The sequence below is a fragment of the Temnothorax americanus genome, unplaced genomic scaffold (genome assembly GCF_048541705.1).
Source record: "Temnothorax americanus isolate GAGA-0224 unplaced genomic scaffold, ASM4854170v1 Scaffold2, whole genome shotgun sequence".
Taxonomy (NCBI): Eukaryota; Metazoa; Arthropoda; class Insecta; order Hymenoptera; family Formicidae; genus Temnothorax; species Temnothorax americanus.
In genome coordinates, this window is record NW_027509338.1 from 7,381,679 (window position 1) to 7,406,905 (window position 25,227).

A 25,227-nucleotide genomic window follows, 5' to 3' on the forward strand; every position below is an offset into this window, starting at 1 on the left:
ACGGCGTATCTCGCATTTGGAAAATTCCACGAATCGTTGTAAAAGCACGATAAAAGAATACTCGTATCTAGCGGCAGCCAATTTGATTGTTGAAACTCTTTCGCCGAGTTTCTTAACGAAGATCCACTTATATGCAGTAAAAGTGCAATCAGCTCGATCGCTAATGCGCCCTCACGGCCGATGCGCGGCAGCTACGTGTCGTCTAAATGGAATTTGCAATTATCCACCTCCGGAAGGATTCCCGGACCTGGTATCAAGGTTCTTGATACCGGGACGGCCCTTTGGTTTGCCCGGTCCAACCTTATAGGAAAACCGCTCGTAAGATGCTTGTGGTTACGTCGCTGATAAAGGAATGAACGAACAAGGTATAGAGATGGAAAGGCATGCGGTCAAGGAATGTTACTGAAGCAAGTTCTTAAAAGCAGTCACCGTATCGTTATCGATAAAATATCAACCCTCATATATTGTATATAATAATAAGATTTATTATTTATTTCACTCCAAGTCCAATTAAACTTTATATATAAACAGTATTTTACCGTAAAATACGTCGCTGCTATCTTCAGATATTATCCCATGATAGAAGATCATCACGAGAGGATTAAAACCACCAGAGGCGGCATCGCTTAATGAAGCTACGCGGCGTCTTTGTCGTCGTCGTCGTCGCACGGCGAATGTGGCTTACACGCATTTGCGAGCAGCGCGCGCGAATTTATTAATATTAGAATCCAACTTGCAAGAAGAGGTCGGGCTGTATCGCGTGTACAGTTTCGTAATAAGGACGCGGGACTCGCTCAAGCTCGAAGTGAGGAAAAGCGACGGAGGGAGAACGTCGGCGGCGATGAGAGGGAGGCTAACTGCCGGGCGTGGACTATGCGCGCCACGTGTAATTAGCAATGTTCCGGGGTATAGGGACTCGACTTTAATGGAGCGCGTCGCATTAACCCCGGCATTTGCACGTCAGGCACGAAGATCGAGTGGAGTCGCGCGCGCGCGCGAGCATGCCTCTCCTTTTTCGACCAGCAACAAACGGATCCGTGGAATCTCTCGTCGAGCCATTGCGCGAGAAGTTATCCACGAGAATCGTTGACGAGCAGAAAATGAGAGATTCATTCCTGACAAAAAATATGAAGAGAAATCTCTCTGAATTAACGTAAAGCACCGTAACGATCATCGCTAACTGAAGCTGGATTGCAGCAGTACTGATCCAAACGTGTTCGGATTTATATTTAGAATTGCATGTACATTGTTATGAGGTTTCAATAATGTAAATATTTCGATCATTTCATGAAGAAAGTGGCGACAAATTAAGATGTATCAAAATAAACGTAAAATTTATAAGGGTCGCGGATAAAGATGCGATAATAGCGTCGCGGTTTTAGCGAGCACAAGCAAAATGCAAGAAAAATAGAGGCAGCAAGAATAAGCGACGGACGCGGGCACGTGTTGCAGCGCATCCGGTTGCAGCGCTGCGCTGCAAAGTTATAGCGCGGTTATACGGTGTAAGAGCCGAGTTATATTACCTGGCCTGAGGGGTCTAACGCATTCAATTTGCGCAGGTGTTTCTCGCTACTTTCTCAATATTCGACGGGCATAGTGGGGCACGGCGCCGCCATTTCCTCGTAGCAGTAAACTCAGTTTTATTATTGATAGACCAGCATTCGAGATATTGTTCTGCTTTCTCTTCAGGAAATGGTACCCTCGTCCGCTCGTCCAACGAGCGACCTGAGCCCAATGACTCGTTCGTGCGTAAGACGGCACTGATACGCGTCCAAAACGCATATCAAACATTTCTATCCTTTCTTACTTGAATCATTGCCAAATAAACGTTATTGTTTCCCCCGTATACTCGTTTAAATTCCAAAAATGTCTCGTTTTATTTGTCGCAAAATTCGTATATTGAGATTGAGATGAATACCGTGTGAAAGTGAGAGAAGCGGAATCGCGACCGTTGATTATTATATGTATGTTTGAAAAATTCTTGAGAAATGAGAAAAAATGTAATTTTGCACGTAAAATATTATCTGTGCGCTTTCTATATCTCGCGTTTACATTTTCATAAAATCTTAACACAATCGTACGTGATATACAATTGTGATTTCATTTCTCCGTCGCGCGAGAAGTACTGCCGTCCTCAGAATAGTTAACAAAGGACGAAACAAAATACGAAACGCAATCCTTGTAAAGGCAATTAAAAAATATTACAAGAGACCCTTGCCTGGAATTCGCAATGCTTCGCGATTCTCCAACCGGTTCTGCGCAAAATAAATATGCTAATTTCGGTCATAAAATTTCCGACAGCGAAATTCCGCTGAATTCATTTGCGGACTTTTCTACGGAGAGTGTACGTTTCTGTACTTCCTCCCTTTCGCGCAGAGCTGCGTCGCGAAGAGTGTGATATATTAGGGCGCTTTTGCACAAAGAGCGAATTACGTTCGCACTTATACGACATCCCGTAGACATTCTAGGCTGATCATAATCTTCACGATTGTGGTGAATTAGCACTCGACCAGAGTGTATCCCAGCTAATAAATTGTATTGCTCAATGAGACTTGAGACCGCTATAGAAGAAAAACTCTAATTTAAAAACGCATTTAAAAAATATAAAATATTAGAAATATTGAAAAATTCAATCTAGAACAAATTTTGATTTGCACATATATTTAAGAGCATAAAAATGCAATATCACAAGTATTTTTAACATATTTGATTTAATTTGATACACAGAATAAGAATAGGGGCAGAGTCTTAATCTTTTCCTTCATAGACGATTAAATGTAAGGGGCATTTCAGTGGAGATTCCTTAAACTATTCTGTATTCAACGCGGAACAATCGTGCATCTCGTTTACCGCAAATACGCATGGAAATTGTAAGAGCGATTAAGTAGCATTCGAGAGACCGAGTTAGCTAACTCAATTAGCATTCAAGGGACATGCTTTGTAGCATCTCCTAATTTAATAGCGCCCAGTTTAGCTAGAAGCTACGACATTTCGACTGCCGCGAAGTTATGATAATAGTTATGACTCGATAACAGTGCGTAAAGAGGAATGCCAATGCGCACACTCGGATGCACGTGTTGGATGTATGATTGGTAATCGGTATCGATAAGCAGGTGTGGTATATTACGTCGCGATATTAGTCGCGATTCGTGTTGGCACAGGTGGTGCAATAGTAGAACAAATATATAATCAGTAATCGCGTATTAAAATATCGATATTGCACATATGTAAATTTTAATAACATGGAACAATACGAAAAGTTAATATGTAAATATAGATAACTTTGCAAGTATAAGTTAATTTAAGAGTAATATTACATCGGTTATTAAATATATGAACTATAGTGGAACGCTAAAATACCCTATTCTTCAAATGTCCCATATATTTTCCTCTCACAGAAAGATAACACATTTTAAATTTTCCACTTCCCGGCACCTCGTTCCTGCCTTGCGCATCTTCGGTGAGATAAGCCCGGGGAAAAAAGTCACGTTCGCACGGTTTATCCGATTTTCTTCTTTGTACCGCCGCGCCGGCGTGTCACCGCCGATTCCTTGACAAAGGGAAGCGAGCAAGGACACGGGGCAAAAAACTGTCTCCTTCAACACTTTCCGGATACTACCAACACTTTCGGAACGGTGGCGGTGGCTCGTCGTGTTAAACGCTTCCGGTCGCTTCATGCGATCGACGAAGGCTCGCCGAGCTCGGCAGATATTTTAATGGAAGTTCGAACTCGACTTAAGATATTTTGCCCGAGCGGTGCGAGGCCGCCGAAGTGTTCATAATGAGATGTTAATGGAGTAGCCGAGGAAAAAAAGTCTGTCACTCGTCACGTCACGGTATCGACAGGTCTCTCCCTGCTCCGGGATCGTTTCGGACTTCCCCCTTCGTCTCCGCCCTCTTCTTGGGTTCGACTTCTTCTTTACGCCATGGAACGGCAAGCACTTTCACCCTCCCGCGTGTCCTTCGATCAGGAAAGGCGAAGGGGAGGAAGCCTATAATCCATTTTGTCTACCGCAGACTTCGCAAATGAACTTCGCTTAAAAACCCTTTCTAGTAGGACCGGCTAACCGGATCGATCAACAAGTAATCTTGCATCGGAGACGAAATCCTACAGCGACGGATTTGCAGCGAGAACGGAAGGAGGAAGGTCGCGTGGACTAATATTTTTTGATCCTAATAAGGATAGATGACAGCCGCCTAAGAGTGCGAAGTCCCTCGTCATTTTTCAGCAATTATCGGCTCTGTTTGTCGCTCCGGCCACGCCACGGAACGTTTTATACCTAACGATAATGATCTATGATAAGGCGACACAGGGTATAACGAGCAAGTTGCCGGTGTTCATTAATTCCACGATTAAGCCTTTCGGGGCGGAGTTATATCCGACTTCAGGAAAGAAAAGTCGTCTATCAAGGTTATTTTAGCTAAACTCTACAGACATATATCAGGACTGCGTTTAGAATAAATATATAGTTTTGCGGTTTAATAAGGTCGTCTAAAATTGGAATCCGTTAATTCGGATTCATCACGGTCTGCGAACGTTAGTCGAATCGATAGCGCTTCGCATTTCCCTAAAATAGACGCGAACTATCGCATTGATTTTAAGCAGGAGTCTCGATTTGACGACGGAGCTTTTTATAAGTAACGCCGTGGAAGAGCCATGCATGGCTCGATGTATCGTCTTGCGCTGATATCGCCGGGGTCAAGAGACGCATCTCACAAAATATTATTATGCTTCTCGTCGGAACAAAGTTTTGGATACATTGAATTTGCACGATGGCCGCATCACCGAGACGTGAGAAATAACACAAATGGGATGCGGGGAAATATATTTGATGTGGACAGCGCGATACAAGTTTGGTAGCTGTGAGTATCTTCAGCGAATATTTGATAACCCCCGGGAGATGCGCCGTCTAACTTATAACTACGAAATAACACCACCGACGAGGGAGCACGGCGGCGGCGGGAGCGCGCTATCATTTTGGGTTTTGCCCAACTTTCTGTTTAAGGACGTTCTCCGGTGGCAGTTGTGCTCAACTCAGACTCACGGAGTAATGATATGGTTGACAACTACTTCCGTGCGTAAAAGTCTGAAACTCGTCTAGCCGCGCAGCTTTACTCGATCTGGCAAATTTTTGTTCCGTTTCCATTTCTCCAATACCAATCATAAATGAGTACGTTCTACTTGTTTATTGAGCATTCTAAAAGTAAATAATAATGAATCTCATAAAGAAAAAATATTAAATAACTTGATTTAAATAACGTTGCCCATAAGATCTTAACGTTCTCTACTTAATTTATATGTCGCAGCGGTAGCAACGTTGCCAAGTTTCGCAGTGATCTCTCCCTCTCCCTGCCTCCGAGCAGACGAAAATTATGTCCGATAGTGTTCTTTAGACGACTATTTCTCAAAAATAAATACCGCTTGCTATATCGAACTTTATTGTCACACGTTACTAATGATATGAGGCATCTTATACTATTTTTTCAAAAAAATTCTAAGAAAACTGTACTTATTATTCATTAAAATGTCCGTGTCGAGAGAGCTCAACATAGGGATCCCGTGTTAAAAATCGGAACTTTGAAGCTGAATATCTCAAATTTTAGTACCGCAAAGGGCATTGAATAAAACGTCTACGTAGATTTTGCCGGTGAACGTCCTTAATATAAATGTTTTTGTCAATCTTGTGCGCGAAAGTCGATTGCTCGAAAATAGAAATGAAAGTCTAGTATCCCAGTATAAGATCCTGATATAAAATTCAAAATAGCATTTAATATTCTTATAGTTAGTATGTGTAGACCTTTTAGTTGGAATTCAAGATATTAAACTTGAAAATATTCTATAATAACGCAATGATAAAAATATTCGCGTTAAGTGACGTCATTTAATTTTATGCACGAGCCCGCCTCGCGAACGTGAGGGATCGGTATCTATACCCTCGAATGCAGATCGATGCATTTTATGGCTCCGCGATGGGACCATAAAATGTTTCTTCTGTTAACTCAAATGAGAGCGTTTTTACGTCTTAAAGCTGCCGCTGAATTATACTTTGTTGACACACGTCGAATTGGATTATCGAGACCCTCGACGAATTGAGGTAACGAGAAACCAGAACATAATTGACTAATGGTATTCATACTAATGTAGCTAATAATAACCACTGTTACAATTACTAACGCGCGTACAAACTATTTGCGTCAGCGCGTATCTCGATCTGACCTTTTCGAGGTTTCCATGACGCCACTCCATGACGTAACCCCTCAATTGTGTCGTTCGTTAAAATGGAGTTCCGAGCTCTTATTCCCGAACTTTTTGTCGGATACTTTTCACAGATGAAAGAAAACGTTCCCGAGCGCGTCGGCAACGGTACGAGGAGAGGACGTCTCGTCGATTCGGCGCAAAGTCGTTTCTTCCTGACGAACTCGTAAAAGCGAGACTGAGGGTCGTAAACCTACCCCAGGGAAGGTCGGACGGAGTTGCTGAATATTCACGAATTCGCCGATCTACACGCCATACACGCCGAGGGTGGCCCACGTGTGCGCGCGTGTCTTATATATTCCGTATCCACATAGGTGGGCCTCTCTCGACGCTTCTGTTGCGAGCAGAGTTGAACTTTGCAAAGCGTCAGAGCTCTCGGGGATATCGAATCCAAGAGAAATAGCTATAGTTTCGAATTTAATCGTTTCCTCATTCATATATTAGCTTAGTTTCGCACTTAAGGAGTGTCTTAGCCGACTACTAATTGTGCTACGGAGTTCGATTAATGGCCTGCCCCACTCGTTTGTTAAGAAGGAATAACGTTTCTGAATAAGATATGTATAGCGACGATATTGATTCGCGATGGATGAAAATAAGCATCGAAAAGTAATTATTATTCGAGGAGATATATCTATAGATTTATGTTTGGAAACTGGAAGGTTGCTTTATTTTTAGAGATATTGCAAATCAATATTCTGAAATTCAATCATTTTTGTGTAATTTGTTTAACAGTAACGATGAAAAATAAATAATTGAAACAAAATATTTTTAATTTGAAAATCGAGAAACGTATAATATATCATATTTTAAAAACCGCTGTTGCATTCACGATCAAAGAAAGGATTTATTGAAGAGATGAAAAGATTCTACCGAAACTCTGGGATTTAATAGAAAATTTACAAGTCACTTCAACGTTCTCTGGTAAAATAAAAATAGCAAGAAATTATGGAATTTTTTCCCCCTTAAAAACGTGGATGAGGAAATTATGCAACATGTAGTAAAATTTAGATAATTAGAATTTCACAAAAGCGCGATCTGCATATATCAGCTCGCTCGTCATTCACGCGCGCATCAAGATGGCACGTCCGACATTTATTCACAGGGAACTGTTTTTCATCCTCTCCTGGACTCAAGCCGGTACCTATCTCGCATCCATTATCACCACTCCCGTCCGGGCCCGCCAATTAATCACGGAAAGGAAATAAGATTTACCAACAGTCGTAGCTGAAAAATAATTATCTCGGCCGCATTATCTCGCACGCCAGCCTTTATCACAAACCGCTCTTTGCTTATCCTGTAATCTGCACGTAACATCCCTACATATGCGCCATTTATCGGCACGACATCCCTTTCCTTTAGACCCTTTTAAAACGTGTCTTATATATTTGCAGTAACAGAAGGATAAAATCGATAGGGTAAAAAATTATATTTCCTATGAAAGACAATGTTTAATTGTCGGTCTACCAACTCTTGATTTCTATTTTATTTCTCCATAAGAATTATTTCGCGAGATGGAATATAAACCGTCGACGAAGAGCAAAAGCCACAAAATCGAAACGATATCGTATACGTCTCTCCATCGACGATCCGCAGAAGTGGCAATGTATGTTCTGTTTTGCCAGTTCTGAATAAGGTCAGGCGGGTTGCGGGTCAGGACCACATCGAGAGATAACGCGCGTATATATACGATATATGAATGCAGAATGCAGAATGCAAATTACCGTTAACCCCGTTGGTCACTTTTTGCGCGCGTTCGCTTTAAGCAGGGTCCACATTATCGAGCAGAACCGCGAGCCGAACTTCGCCGCGAACCGATCATGCGTCCACATTATCGAGCCAAACCGCGAGCCGAACTTCGTCGCGAGCCGATCATGCGTCCACATTGTCGAGCCAACGGGCTCGCGCGAGGCTCGCGAACCTCGAATCGAACATCAGTGCGAACCATCGCGTACTCACCCCACGAATTTACAAGGATTTTGATGATACGCGGTTTGGCTCGCAGTGTCCCACCAAAAGTCGGTATTTCGACGAAACATCAAAAGATGCTATTTATGATCAGATTACACGCTTTGTCGGGTGGTAGACTGGTAGTTAAGCTTCGAGCTAGACAAATAATGACAAAAAACAAAAATGAACGATGAAAGAAAACGTGAGTAATTGCCCAGTCGCTGTATTTGATTCTATCCACGTATGTGCAGTCTACACGTCTACTGATAGACAAAATGGAATGGTCTGATAAAAAATGTTTAAAATTAATTAGTGATTATGAGCAGAAAAGATTATTATATACGGGACGCTAAAAATCCCGAACATTATAACAATTAAAAAAATGCATATTTATATTTACAATCGTATTTTTAACGTTGCAATATATATTATAAATTTATTGCGTATTTATCATAGATTTAGAGTATGTGTTTATGCAATATTAAATATAGTTGTAACCACTCTAAATATATAGTTTTATGGTTTGAAAAGGAATTAAGCTTTGAATACAAGAAAATAATAAAAGCACGCATATGTATACACATATTTAGTCGTCTTTTCCTGTTTTCATACTTTTTTTATAAGAAGAAATAAGTAAAGAACTCGAATGTGATAGTGACATGTGATAGTGACAAAAAGATGACGACATTATATTGGCATCTCTGCAAAAAGAAAAAGCAAAAATAAAAAAAGTATGGAAACAGGAAAAGAGGTGAGTGAATATATGTATATGTGCTTTTATTATTTTTCTGTATTCAAAACTTAATTCCTTTTCGAACCATAACACAAAATTTAGAATTAATATTGCATAAACATACTCTAAACCTGTGATAAATACGCAATAAATTTATAATATATATATTGCAATGTTAAAAAATACGATTGTAAATATAAATATGCATTTTGCATACATGTATTAAGAATTTATATAAATTTTATTATAAATTTCAATACGAGATTTAACTCCAAAAAATTTTAACTCATGTTCGCGGTTCGCGATGGAGTTCGATTTGAGGTTCGTCTGCAAGTTCTGCTCGAGGTTCGGTTCGGGGCTCGGTTCGCGGTTTGGCTCGATAATGTGGACCCTCCTTTATGTGCAAGAGAGCCGAGCGATTCGTCGCGCACGCGGTCATGCACTGGCTCTGCGTTTCGAGGCTGGGTATGGATTGGCTTCACGTCGCCGATAACTAACTATAGCATCGCCAGCTCCGTGTTTCGCATTTTGCCCTACCTGTCGTCCTGTCTCGTCGCCGAGGCATGTCGTCGATGAGGCCACGTCCATTTCTCCGGTTCCTGTTTGCTTTAAACTTGCAAGCGTCGATAATCGAGTTGCGAGCTCGTTCATTGTTAACGGCACTCGGATGTTACAGTTCGATTAATGCGCGGTGTTAAACGGGCGACGATCAATGAAAGCAAACGATTATGAAACGCGCAAAGAGGTACAGCGAGATATTCACAGAAGTGTAATTGATAATTATTAATAAAGGAAAGAAGAATGGTTCTATATAGAAACCGAAATTTACGTACGCTTTCGTAATCGTACAATATTTCGCGGAATTTTTGCAACTTGTATAGATTTTTTGCAATAATGGTTTGTTAACATTAAATAATTAAAGCAAAATTATTGTATAAAACGGTATTTCGCTAGCAGCAAGCAAAGATCGTAAATTTATATTTTAATTATTAAACTTTCATAGATATCCACTGGAAATGACATTACTCGTGGCATTTGTATATTTAATTGCGATCTTAATCATCAAGTTATTAATGTATGATTATGGATCGATCGACACAATAGTCTGAGCTCTGATTATTTCATGGCGATCGAAGGACGGATTTTCGGGCGGAACTGAATAACATTACTGGCGGTTTATCGCTGCTTAACGGTCGTGTGCATAATGAGCGGAAGTGAATCGTGAATCGCGATGTAATATACGATGCGTATTTCTCGCGACGTATGGCACGTGGGTTTTATAAAATCGGTTACTTCACGAGGACTGTAACGTCGGTATATCGTCCATGGTACGCGTAAGTCGTAAAATAATGGACGACGGACACGCGTGATTAATTTCTCCCACGGCGACAGAAATCGTCTAAAGCGGAAATGCATTTAGGAGCAATTTATCGCTGAATATATACGTGACACGTACTTACATAAACGTGACAAACGCGCTATTTGCATTCCACCCGCTTTCGTTCCCGTAAATTCTACCGGCGCCCGTGATAATTTATAAATCCGCGGAAATAACTTATTTTAACTGACGGCGCGCTCGTCAAAATTGTAACAGCGATGTAATTAAATTTATCGCGACGTTTATTACTTTGTAAATGCTGGAACGTAAATACTACCGTTAGTTTCTGAAAATGCTGAAAAGTATTATCCGAACCTCATTTAAGGTAACACGCGTATTATTACGCTTCTCAAAAGACATATCTATTATATTTTTAAAACAGGCATTTAATAATATTCTAATTAAACGTTCTAATAAATAGACAATCTAAATTTACAAGGATGTGAATTTTTCTCCATTCATCTTTAATTATTAAGCAAGCTAAAATCATTGACTTAATTATATTAGCTTAATTCACTTGCGATGATAAATTATTCAAGATCTCCATTCATAGTTGAAGGATTTAGGATACCATTAACCCCACATATGTCGCACACAAATTCGATCAATCAAATATGTAATATTCAATATTCTCCATTAATTCAGTATTCTTCTTAACAATCTCTGAACATACGCGTTAATCCTAAAGTAAACAAAAGATTTGATTATTTACACCGTTACCAAATAATACAATTATCCATTTGCGATGTCTGGCAGGAAGAAATACAGATCGCAATTGCATTAATAATCGCGCGACGACCGTAAACACGTGGCATGTAAGGTGTCAAGGTAGTTTCTTATTCATGGAGCGAGCAGTAAAATTAACGCTGCTCCGCTTTTAACCAAGTTGGCCGAGATACGATCGATGAACGTCACCAAGCGAAACGATACGCTCGATCGGAGAACGCGAGCGCGACGCTGCGCCGTTCGATCTCGAGGTGCAAAGCTGCAACACGCCGAGTGAACCCGAAAGTTCGCTCGCTGGAAACGGACGATAAAGCGGAGTGGCGCGGCCGTTCCGTTACGAGCGGCAGCGACAGGCTACCCGATAATGCCGCCCGATCAAGTAAATGATCGAACGAACGCGATTGTTTCAGGCATGCTATGCGTCAGAGCACCGGAAACGGAGGTACCTGCAGAAGATGACGGGGTTAAGTAGATAAAGGGAGCAGGCCTGGCCGCCATCGACGACGGACGATTCCCTCGGCTCCTCTCTTTCTCACCGCAGCGCACAATGCTCTGCCATCGCGCTCTTGTTGTTCTCTTCGCTGTCAACGTGCCAATCGGTGAGTGACTTCAACTCTACTACCCTCCTCCCCTTCCCCAAGAAACATTCTTTCCATGGAACTTTTGAAACAAAAAAAAACTAACACGAGCGATATCTAAGAATTTCTCCTGAAAATGTATGACACGTGCCATTCGCGTTTGCAAATTTACACTGCTATTATGCATATAAAGTATAAAGCTCAAACGAATGTTTAACATGCGCGATGGATATTTTATAGTAGACATAACGTGAAAGATTTTATCTTTTAGATTTCAAGTAGTACTTTAAATAAGATTTTCAAAGAATTTGAAAAAGTATATAATGGGCGAAACGTATCTATTCTTCACACTTTAAATTATTTATTCCGCACTCATTCCGCAGGGAAATAACAGAAATAGCTTTTAACGAGAAACACCGTTCTATTTACCGAACGCATTTATTATCGAGCATTCGATGCACCTAACAATAAGTAAATTGAGGCACGTGCATGATTTGAACAGCAAGTTTCTGTCACATATATCATTCCCGATCCATTACACCGGGTACGCTTATTGCGATTGACGCGGGAGTCGATACATTGCGAAAGGTGTCCAATACGAAATCTGTTGTGCCCGACAACGAGCAATAACGCAGATGCAACGAGGGCACGATGCCAACGGTGGTTCTGTATACCGCGGTCCGCAAAATAAATAAAGTGTAGTTTGAGTATGCCACTTCGCTGCGGAAGCGCGACGCCATCCACCGTCGACCTGTCAGATTCTTGCCCGAATGTTTATCCGATAGCAGTAAATAGAGAGGAAGCGATTGTGGTGTGTGTGTGTGTTTTTTGCAAATATTTCATCCTACGCCGCGTTACAATTTATTGCACACGGAGCTCTAGTCTGGTTCAGTACACGACGGCTAAATATATATTATCAAGCATTTATCAAACTTCTTGGTGACTTTTTCTTTTTTGTATAGGCAAATAAGAGTGGATAATTGATAGAAATGATTCAATATTTTTTGTGTATAAAAAGAAACAAGTTTTTTACAGAAGAAATTTTATGATATTTTACTTTTGTATTAAAAATAAATTATTAATCTCTCTCAAGTTAATTTAAATATTGTTTCTTAGGTACGTTTCCAACAATCATTTAAAATTAATATTTTACAATTATCAGTTTATATGCCCATATTTTTATTGTAATTTACTCTGCACCTAATTATTTGATTCCGAATGTAGATATATTCTACTTATAAACCAACTACCTATTCTCTTTAAGAATCGTGATAAAAGCTTAATAGCTTGTGCACCACCGAGTAATTGCTCTTTCCTTTTTTCGTGATTGATGTACCGATTAACTGCTCGGACAATCGACTCGATGCAATAAATTCGATTTAACCTCAGTCGTATACTTGATCTTGACATAATTCCGCCAATAAAGTACCGTATACTAGACTGCACATCGATTATCCAACTATCGAGTCGTTTAAAAGATAATTCAAAATAGATGCATAAATTATAATTATACAAATAAGTATATCATGTTCTTAAATGTCAAATTAAGATTAAGATTTATGTTTTTAATAAATATGCACAATTAATTTATTTCATTCACCTAAAATTTACTTAATGTTTCTAATGTTCATTGAAAGCACTACATATACACTAAAATAAATGATATATAAAATTAATATTTAGATTATTGTTTTACCTAACTAAATAATGTAATTTACTTATTAAATAACGTAATTTCTCAGACAAAGTATTTTTCGATAAAACAAAAATACTTTTTTCATCTAATACATATAATTATTAAATTATTAAATATTCATTCCCAATTCTCTCTCTCTCTCTCTCTCTCTCTCTCTCTCTCTCTCTCTCTCTCTCTCTCTCTCTCTCTCTCTCTCTCTCTCTAAATGCATCGCGTGAAATGACTGAAAACGATCCGTAAATCGCTCGAAAGAGCGTGTTCAAGCAAAACGTGCACGAGTACGAAATATTCAAGTCCGAGTTTATTCGCAATTAACATGAGTTAGTCATGAAATAATAAACGAACGCTCATCGCGAAGTCCAAACCGCACAATGACAACATCTGGCGCGGATACCGTGATACTAAATATACGTATATCATACATACAAACGTGCGCGCGCGGTATATCTCGAATGTTACCGGCACCCAAAGTGCGTCAGAAACGCCGCGGGCCTGGTCGCTGTCACTGATGTTTATTGGCACTGAGAGCATCCACCACACGTACTAAAATTAATGATAGCTCGTTTAGGTTATAGTCCATGGATGTAGTTGGCCTCCGGCAATCTACCAATGTCTCTTAACTCTGGTAAACTTTCGAGGTATAAGAATATATATATATATATATATATATATATATATATATATATATGCGGGAATCAATATAATTAAGTTAATAAAATTGTATAGTTTTAGTGTAAGGATAGTTCGAGCGTTACACATTAGAAAATTTGCTTGTTAAATTTTGGAACTAATAATTTATAAATAATGAAAAATTAGAGTATCAATTAGTTCAAACGAAGATATATATAGTCATACATTCTAGAGGTTTTGTGATCTTTTCTGAGCTACGATAAATTTAGGACAAATTTACATAGGACACTTTGTACGGCATTATTAATATCGATATCATCGTTATTACTGTCGGCGTTAAGCATTAACGATTTGCGTGCAACAACTTTCGTACATAAGGAAAAAGTTGAGAAGATAGACTCGCGTCTGTGCGGAGATAGGGTCGCGTAATTTGCGATCGACGGGATACACGTCCCCTATAATCCGTCCTGTGCAACGCCGACGACGTCCGATGCAGATGCAACGGAGGATCGGTGCCAAATACGTTATACGGGCCACGGGAAATGGGCACGTAGATCCCAGATATGGCGCGTCCTCCAGTACTGCGGCATGGGTCGTCCCGGTCTGGTCAACTTCTGGCCCTGATGTTTATTCGGCGCGAGTGGAAGCGCCGACTGCGCTTGTCGTTCGAATTAATTTACCGCTTGCGGGCCTCCGGTCTCTTCACACAGATATAGATAGATAGATAGATAAATAGATAGACAGAAAGAGAGAGGAATGAGGGACAGATAGAAACTTGATGACATCGTTCGACCTTATTTCGTTAGAAAGAAGTGAAAAATGTACGTACAACTCCGTAGTATTTTAACTAGATAAACTAGAATTTTTATTTAAATTAGTTTTTAGACGCGCGACACGAGAGATAGATTTATAACTTATATCCTCAGAAAAATTAGCACGATGGAACACTCGTATAGCTAAATAGCTCTGTTTAAGTAATTTTCGCGTAAATAATTTTATCTGGTTTCAATACAAATACATAAATTAGTATTTTTTTAAAGCAGATCCTATTTAGCATCTATGTATTGTGTATATTTAAGCTGACTCCACGCAGATATCTTTTTCTCTTCGGACAGACGTTGAAAAATTGAAGCACATTGTCCAAAATTACTATCAAATTGGCCGTGCAATGTCGTAAGACAATATCTTTTGTCAACTGCAAGGAATACCATCTCACGTCCACGCTATAAAGAAACCGGAGTGCCTTATCTACCGGCAGTGGTAAGACGCTACAAGTCGAGCGTTTCCAGATGCATCATGAAAAATGCACCACCCAAACGTGTCCGGGGCCGGCGCGGGATTGGCGGGTGGCGGGGTGAACTCCGATGGAGATTTGACTCGATGAGTCGAATGAACGGCTGCTGCTAGCCGAGAGAGTGAAAGGAGAAAAGAGGGAGGAAAAAAAACGAACGAACGGGGGAGGTTTTGTCCGTCGGTGACCGGATAAGATTGTTTGTCTATACTGCGGATCACCGGGCGAGATTCGCCGATTGTTTCACCGCCGGGTTCGCTTTTCCACCCCCCCCCCCCGGCGCGGCGTTCCTTATCGGGCAAACAACGACCTTTCCGGTCAAATTGGTCGGTCCGAGTAAAATGTGATTAATCGCTCGCCTCCTTTCGCGGGAATGTATCTGCCTTGCCAACCCTCCAGTGGTTATATAGCGATAAACGGATAACTGCGGTGCAGAACTCAATTGAGTCTCGGCCCGATATAGGATAGATCGCCGCGCGCATCGCTTTCGATCTCGGAGGAGAAAAAAAATAGGTAATGCGAAAGACGGAAACAGAAGGAGACAGCGCAGGAAAAGGTTACGTTAGGTGTTAGTTCGTTAAACCGATTTCGGTTCTATCATTTTTCTCGCTTTCTTATTGTAAAAGTTTGACCTTTAAAAACTTGCTTGCATCTCTTAACAATAAGTTAACCACGTAGAACTCTTTTCAACAAATTATTAATTTGTTGACATTTTCACAAGTCTAATGACATATTCATAATTTTTAGCATCAATTTGCTGACTAACGATCCAGAATAATTTTTATTTTTGTTTGGTGCTAAAATATCTTCCTTCCTAAAGCTTTCTATTTTTCTCCTGTTCTAATTATTCTTGTAAATTCTCCTTGCGAAATTTTTAATGAAATGGTTCAATTGCTGTAACACAATCATGGATTTTTTTTAGAAAAAATATCTCGTCAAATTTTTAAATAATATTTCATACAATAGAAAGTTATATAGAATTAAAAAAATCATAAACTGTATTTGAATTATATTTTCATTACAGCCGATCTAAAAATTTTCTGTGCTTTTAGAACAATTGTGGTTTCTAATTTTTTATTGCCATTAAGGAGGAAATGTAATAGCAAGGTTTAACGCATTTAATCCTTTCTAAACGACGAAAGCCTTTGAAAAACTACGGCTGCGTATTTCAAAGAACGGAAAAGTACCACTTCCTTTAATTACTCTGCTTGTGTGAGGTTCTAGGAAGAGAAATCTACCTGAAAATCATTATGCAGCTTCAAAGCTACTACGCATTACAAAACGGCTTTTAATTGCGAGGTGAATAAATTATTCGATTCAGCTCATCCTTCTAGCACTAATTATATCTGTCACAACCTTTTTACGTAAAAATAATCCACTTCTCAAATCAAATACCTAGATAATCATCTTGAAAATCATCTTGCTAAAAATCACGAATCGCAAAATGTATGTATATTAGTATTAAAATAACAATCTCAATTCTCAATTCTTGTAGTAAAAACAACAAAATTGATAAAATTAATTTATAAATACATAACTTTTAGATTTACAAAAAAACGACGACATTTAGATAAGATGTATGTGTATCAAAATACAAGCTTCTTTATTGAAGACTATCAACTCCTTATGTCTCGTATAAACGATTCCCTCATTTTTTAAATAACGTTATGTTTTTAGCGAACCACTCCCACATCATTTATTCGTCAGAATTTACGGGATTTTCTTAATTCGAACGCAAAAACTGGTTACTTCCGACAATTCTAGCGATTCTCGTCAGTAAAAATTCTACGGAATACTCTTTTCCTTCGTCACTTAATTTCAGACATTAAATACATCAGCTTGAAAACTGAGTTACAAACTAAAATTCTGTTAAACTAGAATGTATTTGAAATTAACTGATGACTACTGTAGAAGGGAAGCTTCTAATTTTTAAAGTAATTAAAAAAAAAATTCGTAATTGAACTGTTCCTGCGGGGAAGTTTCGCCGATAAAACGTCGTCTTTGAAAATGTAGGAAATCTTTTACGTGAAAAGTGCAACTCTACAGCAACATACAAAACACAACACGTAAACTAACATTATTAAATAAACGAGAAGGGGGTGTTTGATTGCGTCTCGTATTTGGCTATGCTCCACTATCCACTACAAGTTTACTCGTATTGTGACAACGTAGTGCATATACTACGAGGATGTTGCACAAGTTCACACGAACGGTTGACCTCGTAGAAGTTTACCCCATACCTGGTAGCGGTATTCCATTAACTTCTGTCAACGCCAAGCACCACAAGCCCGTGTCCTGAATACGGCAATAAGTTAAAATCAAGCGTTTAGGCCCGCAACAAAACTTCGGTCTTTTCGAGCATTTTTAAATTGCAAGTCTGCACGACTAAAGATACATTTCTTATTATTGCAATTTTTATGACTACAAAATTAAAGAAAAGTTTGACTATAACTTTTCAATTTTTTGCCATTAATTGTAAATAGTTTTAAAATGTATCGATTGTTAGGTACTGTACGCATATTACTATTTTAATATAATTTATTCTATGTAATAATAACCGATGTAATGAAAAATATAGAAAATAATAAATTTTCAAAAAATTCTTTCTAGATTCAATATAGATTATAAAGTTTACGTAAATCAATGTAACATCCTCTTGATGCGTATGCTAATGTAAATTACATTTTTTTCGGCATTTTTGTTCATTCCAGTCAAATTACTAAAAAATCATAGATACATATCAAATATATTGTGCTTTTACCTGGGATAGAAACGTGTTAAAGCGCTACGAACACACTTCTGTACACGCGTGTATACCAGAATGTAAGCCCATGACAGGATATCGGGGCTTCGATTTGATCGTATTGCATTGCGAGAGCGTACAGCCGGGTCGCGTCACATCGCGTCGCGTCGCTAGTGGCAAGATTCGAAAGTAGATCGGGAAACGGCGGGGTAGGCGTGCGACAGACAGGCGAGGTAATACATACAATCTCCCTTGTTGTCTGGCATCGAGTTGCCGTCGATAGACGATCGGAAAAGACGGAGAGAACCGAAGAAGCCAAAGAAAGAGAGGGAGAAGACCACATTTAGGATAGCGAGAGAGAAGGAGAGGCGAAGAGAGAAAGGAGAGCAAACGGAGACCAAAGTGGGGAAAGACGATGGAAGATGGAGCCTGGACAGAAGTCCTGAGGAGCTTTGAAAAGCGTGGCAGCCACCGGAAGTCTTATAAACAATCCCAGAAGCGCCGGCAGCCAAGACCGAACTATCCTCGATCTCGCGCAAAGAGGATCAATGAAGAACGGAATGCGTGTAAACAACGAAGAGCGCTGTTACATACTTGTGTGCGTGCACATGCGTGTATGTGCAATGTGTGTGCGCATGTGTGTATGTGTTATATGTGGGCGAGATATGGTCGTGAATCCGCGTTCTCGTCCACACGAACACTCCGCACACAAACCGCGGAGACGCGGAGACTGCACAGGATTGCATCTCTCCTGCAACATTCCTCCCGACGAGTTCTCCGCGGTGAAATTTGAAAATCACGAAAAACTCGGGGTGTGTTATTGGCTTAGTTTTCGGGATAGTTAGATGGGTACGTGTGAAAGAGCCCCTGCTGATGAGAGTAATGCTCCACTACGCGCGTTTTGTTCCGCTTTCCCTTTACGGTTAGCCGCAAAAAACTTTAGAAGCTCTCGCAGCTGTCGTTCCGTTTGATTACGAACGCTCGTATTTAACGCGTCACGCCTGTTCCGATAAAATAATAATTGCATGTCAATGTCCACGCGACATAGGAATGAAAATTGAAACAGGAAAAGAATAAATTACATAAAGTTTTTAAATTTCTAAACAACATCTGCTATTTGCGCAATATCGTCATATTTCTTATATCTCTCGTTCTAGAATAGACATTCCCCATTCTGATTTTCCAGCGAGTTTCCACGATCCACGATTCCACGAGCTACGCGAAACGTTCCATTCGTCCACATCGATCCGAGAGAGCCGTGAGCTGATATCGCGCGGCGCGCAGAAAATCGACGACAAAAGCGGCAACCTGTTCACTCGACCTCGGTCATGGAAAATATACGCGGTCCGTGGCGAGGATATCCTGTTCGGAAAATCCTTTTCAGAATCGCGTCCGTCTGCCATTGCTATGTATGACGCACAGACAGCTCGTCGGCATACCCATCTTTGCATTATGCATCCCGTCATAATGCAACCCTTCGGGGCAGGGGAGGGAAAAAGGCGGGGGGTGAGAGGAGGGGAAGGGGGCGCGCGGAAGGGTGCGAATGCCAGATTCGCAAATTCCTTTTGCCTGTTTTGCAATATCCTTGCATGCACCGCACGACCAACCCCTGCGCGATATCGTACGCGCGCGGGGCGCGTATATATCTGCTTAACACATAATCCCGGCCCGTATACTTATGTATTTGGCATTGCGTTCACGTACGATCGGAGAAACCGTTTCCACCTCGCTCGTTTTCTGATTATGAAATTATATCGCGCCCCTTGGGAGGATCGACGCCGCGCGATTAGGCAGAATCCCGGGCGCGCTGCTACTTGGGGAAGTGTATTCTGCTGATCGCTTCTGCTCTCGGCGAATCGATTACACCGTTTGTTTGGAATAATTCCAACTATACAGAATGTTTTAAAAGTTGCTTTCTCTAAGTCTCGCGGACGGATTAAGTCGCGCTGAAAAAGTAACGATTGTTTCAATGATAAAGAATCAACTGGTGTTTTCAAAACTATTTTTACTCGTCAACGAGCATTAATAATTATCGTCCCCTAAATTTAGCGGAGGAAAATGTTGCCACTTAAATAATGTGGAGGAATGATTGTTGCTTTTTACTAACCGAGTTTTCTCCACAAAATTTAAAATAATGCGAAGCAGACGCGCCGTTAAATTCAGTTCTGCGAGTCACGTTATTCGTTTCCTTTTATCTCGGCTTAAACAAGAACGCAAACGATGGTCCGTACGGAGGCTTAAACGATTCTCCCACGCTGTATTTAGACGGATAAGGGATCTCTCATCGGAGGAAAATGAGTGCCTCTCTTGAGAAAGTGAAACACAGTTTCTTGCCGAGCAGGAAAATAATAACGGAATAATAACGGAAGACCATCGCGCCTTTGATGAGAATTTTATCGCGTTACGAGCGAAGCACTTTCTCGCTCGACGCTCGCGCCAAGCTTTTTAACATCGCTTTTATTAAAATTGACCAATCACTTTTTTCTTAATTTACTCGCTATATTGCGGTTAGGTAAAGAGTTTTTACGTAATTAAGAAGTTTTCTCTTTGGAAAAGCTATTTAACGACAAAAACCTGTGTTGAGAAAGAATTATATTCGGTTTGAATCTTTAATAAAATTTCATCTGTTGTTTATAGGCTTAATTTGCGTTTATACCGCGATAACTTTATTAAGATTTCAATACGTAGATATCCGAAAGAGTTTCTAATGTAGAGCAATTAATTATGTATCTCTTCATTTGCTCATCGTAAGAGTTTACGCGCGCAGATATTATAGACCCGCTAACGCGTGCCGAAACTTAAGACGTTCAAGAAAGTTTCGACGTAACGGAGAACTTCAATCACTCGTTATTATGTGGTAATAATACCAACAAAAGAGGACACGTTCATCAACGGACTTCAAGAAGTTATAATGTTTGCCGTTGTGCAGAAATTTGCAAAGCCAAGATAGACAGTGGCCAGGATAAAAATTTTGTAATTATGATATACACTCTCGGTGTGAAACAACTGTAAAATATAAAAGCCTTTCACGCAAATTTTTTTGCAACGAAAGACGATCTGTGCACCAGATGCTGTTATAAAATGAAACTGAACTATACATTGATTCCAATTGCAATCTATTGCTATCTACTTGCGGTCTCGCAATCTGATCTGAAAAAAATATTGTCTCGTTGTTTTAAATATTTTATTGATTTGCACTCCGTTGCGTACTTCCTCTGTTAAAAAAACAGATTCGTCATCGCACGGCGAGTCGACTGTATTTTTCCCGGGCGCGATCAGCAATCGCCGAAGCCAGCCGAAGCGAAGCCGCGTAAAACGGCGGATACGCAAATATTGCGTTACACGGAAAAATACCCCGTGGAGATGTGCTAAAGCCGAAACAGGGGGGAGGGGAAGATATTTTTCGCGACAGCCACGCGATCCCATGCACGGCATCTCGCTTTAAACCGATACGAGCCCGCGCTCGTGAAAAGCCCGAACGGAATCAATGAGACCCGCGTTGTGTGGAAACGTTATGCGGAATTCTCAAAACGGAAGTTCGATTCCCCGCAACAAGGAAAATAACAGCCGACCGCAAAACATTGAAATTTCAACTGCTCGCGTTCGTAGACGTGCTTTTTCAGCGATTAGGAATAAAACCGCGATCCTGCAAAAATTTTGCGAAAAAAATAGATGGACGATGTGTGCCTACTTGATAACGTCCATGTTGTACATGTAACTTCAACTATTATACACATAAATTCTCTCCACGCACGCGTGTACGCGTCAAAGTCGGTAAAACTTTGAGCGCAGCGAGATGGAAATTATTTCTCTCTCAACGTTGTAAAGCATCTTTGAGAACTTTATCAACAGCGTTATCGTGATTTATGCAATAATATTCAAACATGTCGACATGTAAAGATCTACTCTCCCTGAATTTAACAAGATATAAACGTGATGTTGTCTTTCGGGAATAACGACAAAGAGGGAAAGGGGAAGATGCATGCACGACCGAGGGATCTCTCGGAACGCGGGCGAGCTCGCGTGGAATAACTGAAAGAGCGATTCCGTGGCATGCAGAGGGATGTAACGTATATGTAACACAATATGCGCGGTGTCGTCTGTGCCGGGCCATTTGTTCGGACGCGAGCTTCGGCGCGAGCAAGCCCGCGCATTCGACGCGACTCGCGCTATCAAAAGAGCGGACGAGCTCTGCGCCGGCGTTGATAACGGCTCGCCGCCGTTCATATTTTACGCCGCGCTCATCAATAATTCATGCCGTGAATAATGCACCGCTGTTTCGCGTTACTTTATACCCCGGGTCTCCTTCCTACTTCTCTCTTTCTCTCTTTCTCTTCCTTCCTTTCTACCCCTACTCCTCGTCCAGCGGGGGTGCGAGTGTCCCGAATGTCTCGGGGGCGAGAGGTCGGGGTGCGCGCTGTATCCGTTCGGGACACTCTTATCTCCAGGTTTATCCACCGAAACGGCGACACGCTTCGGTCCGCTCGCTCGCGAGAAGCTAACTCTCTGTGGCCAGCTCTTACTCGACTCTTTTTTGAGGAAGGTTTTCTCGAGATAGTTGAGGAAGAGAGCGACGAGGAAGAACATTTTTGGATTCTAGCTAATAAATTTTATGCGTTTGCTCTTTTAACCCCCATTTTTCTAATACAGGATTGTATTAATAATCAATATATCGATCAAGTAAGATAAATCATTTTAAGAGAAAACGAAATTTTTTAGTGAAGAACATGTGTGTAATTTTGAAATAATATTCCAGCAATACTTATACAATTAATGTTATCTTAATTTTAACATTTTCAAGGTGGCAGTGACATACGATCATATGAAATCATTCGGTTTCACGATGTTTGAAGAGTTAGTTTTATGAAATGTGTGTGAGCGATTAATTAAGGAGTTATATATTTTACTCTTCTAATATATGACACGTTCTTTTGTATTTAATAATTTGTTGTTTTAACTGTTTTTGTTGTTAATCTGTACATGTCATTTTTCTATGATGTACAGATTTTTAATAAAACACGATAGTATAGAAATTTAAATGCATTTACTTGCTTTTGCATATGTATATCCGCACTTTTCGTACTTTCATACGGTCAAAACAGAACATTTCAAAAAATACGTTACATGTGCCATTGTTATTACTGCTCAGGTATTTCCCTGTCCTAGAGAAAAACGCAGCTCCCTTGCAAAGACAATACTCTCCTCCCCTCCTCTCTCTCTCTCTCCTCATTCCGGCACATTCCATTCTCCCGTTCTTTCACAACAGCCGTGCACGCATGCGGTTTGCTTTAACCTTTGCAATAACGCTCACTTGGTCACGTTATCGTTCGTACTGTGAAAAATGGCAGCATCGTATTTCTATCTTAACTGCATTCTTCCGTTTTTCGGGACGATCACGTTTTTCGCGACATTTCTGTCTTTTGGTTCACTTTGTAAAATGGAGACACATAGCTTCTGCATTCTTGTTTCTTACGACCAACGGCAAGTATTCAAGTAGTTTAACATTTCGATAACATCAACTTTGTGTATCGATAATAATGTATAAGACAATTTCAGGAAAATATAATATATATTTAATATATATATCTATTAAAAAATATATACGTAAATAAAATAATTATAAAATTTTGTTTAAAATTTTTTCAGAAAAAAATTATATTTACATAAAATCTAAAGATTTTGCTATGGCAGATATTGCTGTATATCATTTATTGCAATAATTGCAATAAAATAATTAAATGCAATAAAAACAATAATATTTATCGTAGAAATTATTAGGAGAGCAACTGCAATCTATAAACTAAATTCGGGATTCAAAGAATGTCTTTAAATACATCGCATTTATTTACGGATTCCTTGACCATTCCAAAACTGTTAGCAAAAATTTCATTGCACACTGTTTTCTCTCCATTTTTCAAGATTCGGCTTAAATATTTCTACAGCACCAATTCCAATTTTTTTTCGCTTAAACTTAATAAAATACAAAATCTTTTTATACATGCTAATACAAGATCCTGCTTTATTCTAGATTCGTTATTGATCTTTTTTCCAATAAAAATGTTAAATGCAATTTCAACTTTCGAAAAAAAAAATCCGCTATATACAGGGAGAATTATCGATCAATACCAATAATGAGCTATTCGGTCCGTTTTTATACCTGACCTGACCTCTCCAAAATTTTTTTAAACTGGAGAATATGTCTAGCATCGCAGGTTTTTAAAAGTAAATGTATCTCCTTTCTCATCGAGACGTTCCCTGCGGAATATCGATGCGAACAATTTCTAGTAACATATTCGTCATCCGCCTACTCCATGGGACTGATTTGAATTCCCAGATCGATGAATAATGGATTTATGATTTATCCGCTTGTTACGTAATGCAAAAGATATGTACTTATCCTACCGTACCGTGTCGTCTCCCTTACATTTATCTCTTCCATTCCATGCTTTGAATTTCTTGAGATATTTCCAACAAGATAACGCGAGAAATAAAGTTTTTCTAGTATATTATATTTATAAAAAGAAAATTATCTTAATATATATATATATCTACTAATTATAATTGATTTTCTTTTAGTATGTAATACAGCTTTAAGTATATCTCTTTAGCATCGCTTTCTATGAATTACTAATTCCGTAAACGCATTCATTATTATTATTTAACTGAAATTCAAGGATTAAACACCTTTATTTTGTAAAAGATTAAAACCAATTTCGCGTTCCAAATCTCACGGAAATTGAATCACTTTTTTTTTACTCTTCCCGGTTATATGACATGTTAGAAGCAAGAACAAACGTTTTTGCTCGTCAAACGGATATTTTCGGCGATGGAACGGACTTATCGGCTAAAAACTGCGAACGAGGGAAGGTCGCTTAACCCCGTCTGATCGCTTCTCGCGCGCTTTATTCTCTCTTCGTTTCTTTAAACCTCTCAAGCTGTCTTCGTGGAAGACGTTTCGCTGAGAATCCCCACAGCGACGTCTGGTTCGCGCATCACAGAGAGAAAGAGAGAGAGAGAGAGAGAGTGAGATAGAGAGAGATAGAGAGAGCGAGCCAGCCTGGTTCCTCGATACGACAACTCGATGTTCCGTGTCAAATTAGCGAAAAAGTAGTGGCATTTTGTCCCGCGGGAGGAACCGCTTCGCGCAACACGCTGCAATCGTGTAAGGGACGGTGGGATTTAAAAGATATCCTGCAGCGGCTCCCAGCCGCCCGTAATTCAAGTTCATATATTGGACGATTCCCTGTCG

At 39.9% G+C, this 25,227-nt stretch overlaps 1 protein-coding gene across 2 annotated transcripts in view; it reads left to right on the top strand.

Annotated features, from left to right (window-relative positions):
- The window catches only part of LOC143897294 (lachesin), a 130,639-nt gene that overhangs the window by 52,444 nt on the left and 52,968 nt on the right, over positions 1-25,227 (top strand). For both annotated transcript variants that reach the window (XM_077405840.1, XM_077405839.1), the window contains exon 2: positions 11,451-11,639. In XM_077405840.1, coding sequence (XP_077261966.1) covers positions 11,588-11,639 — 52 coding nt within the window. In that variant the 5' untranslated portion in view covers positions 11,451-11,587. The remainder of the gene's footprint in view (positions 1-11,450; positions 11,640-25,227) is intronic.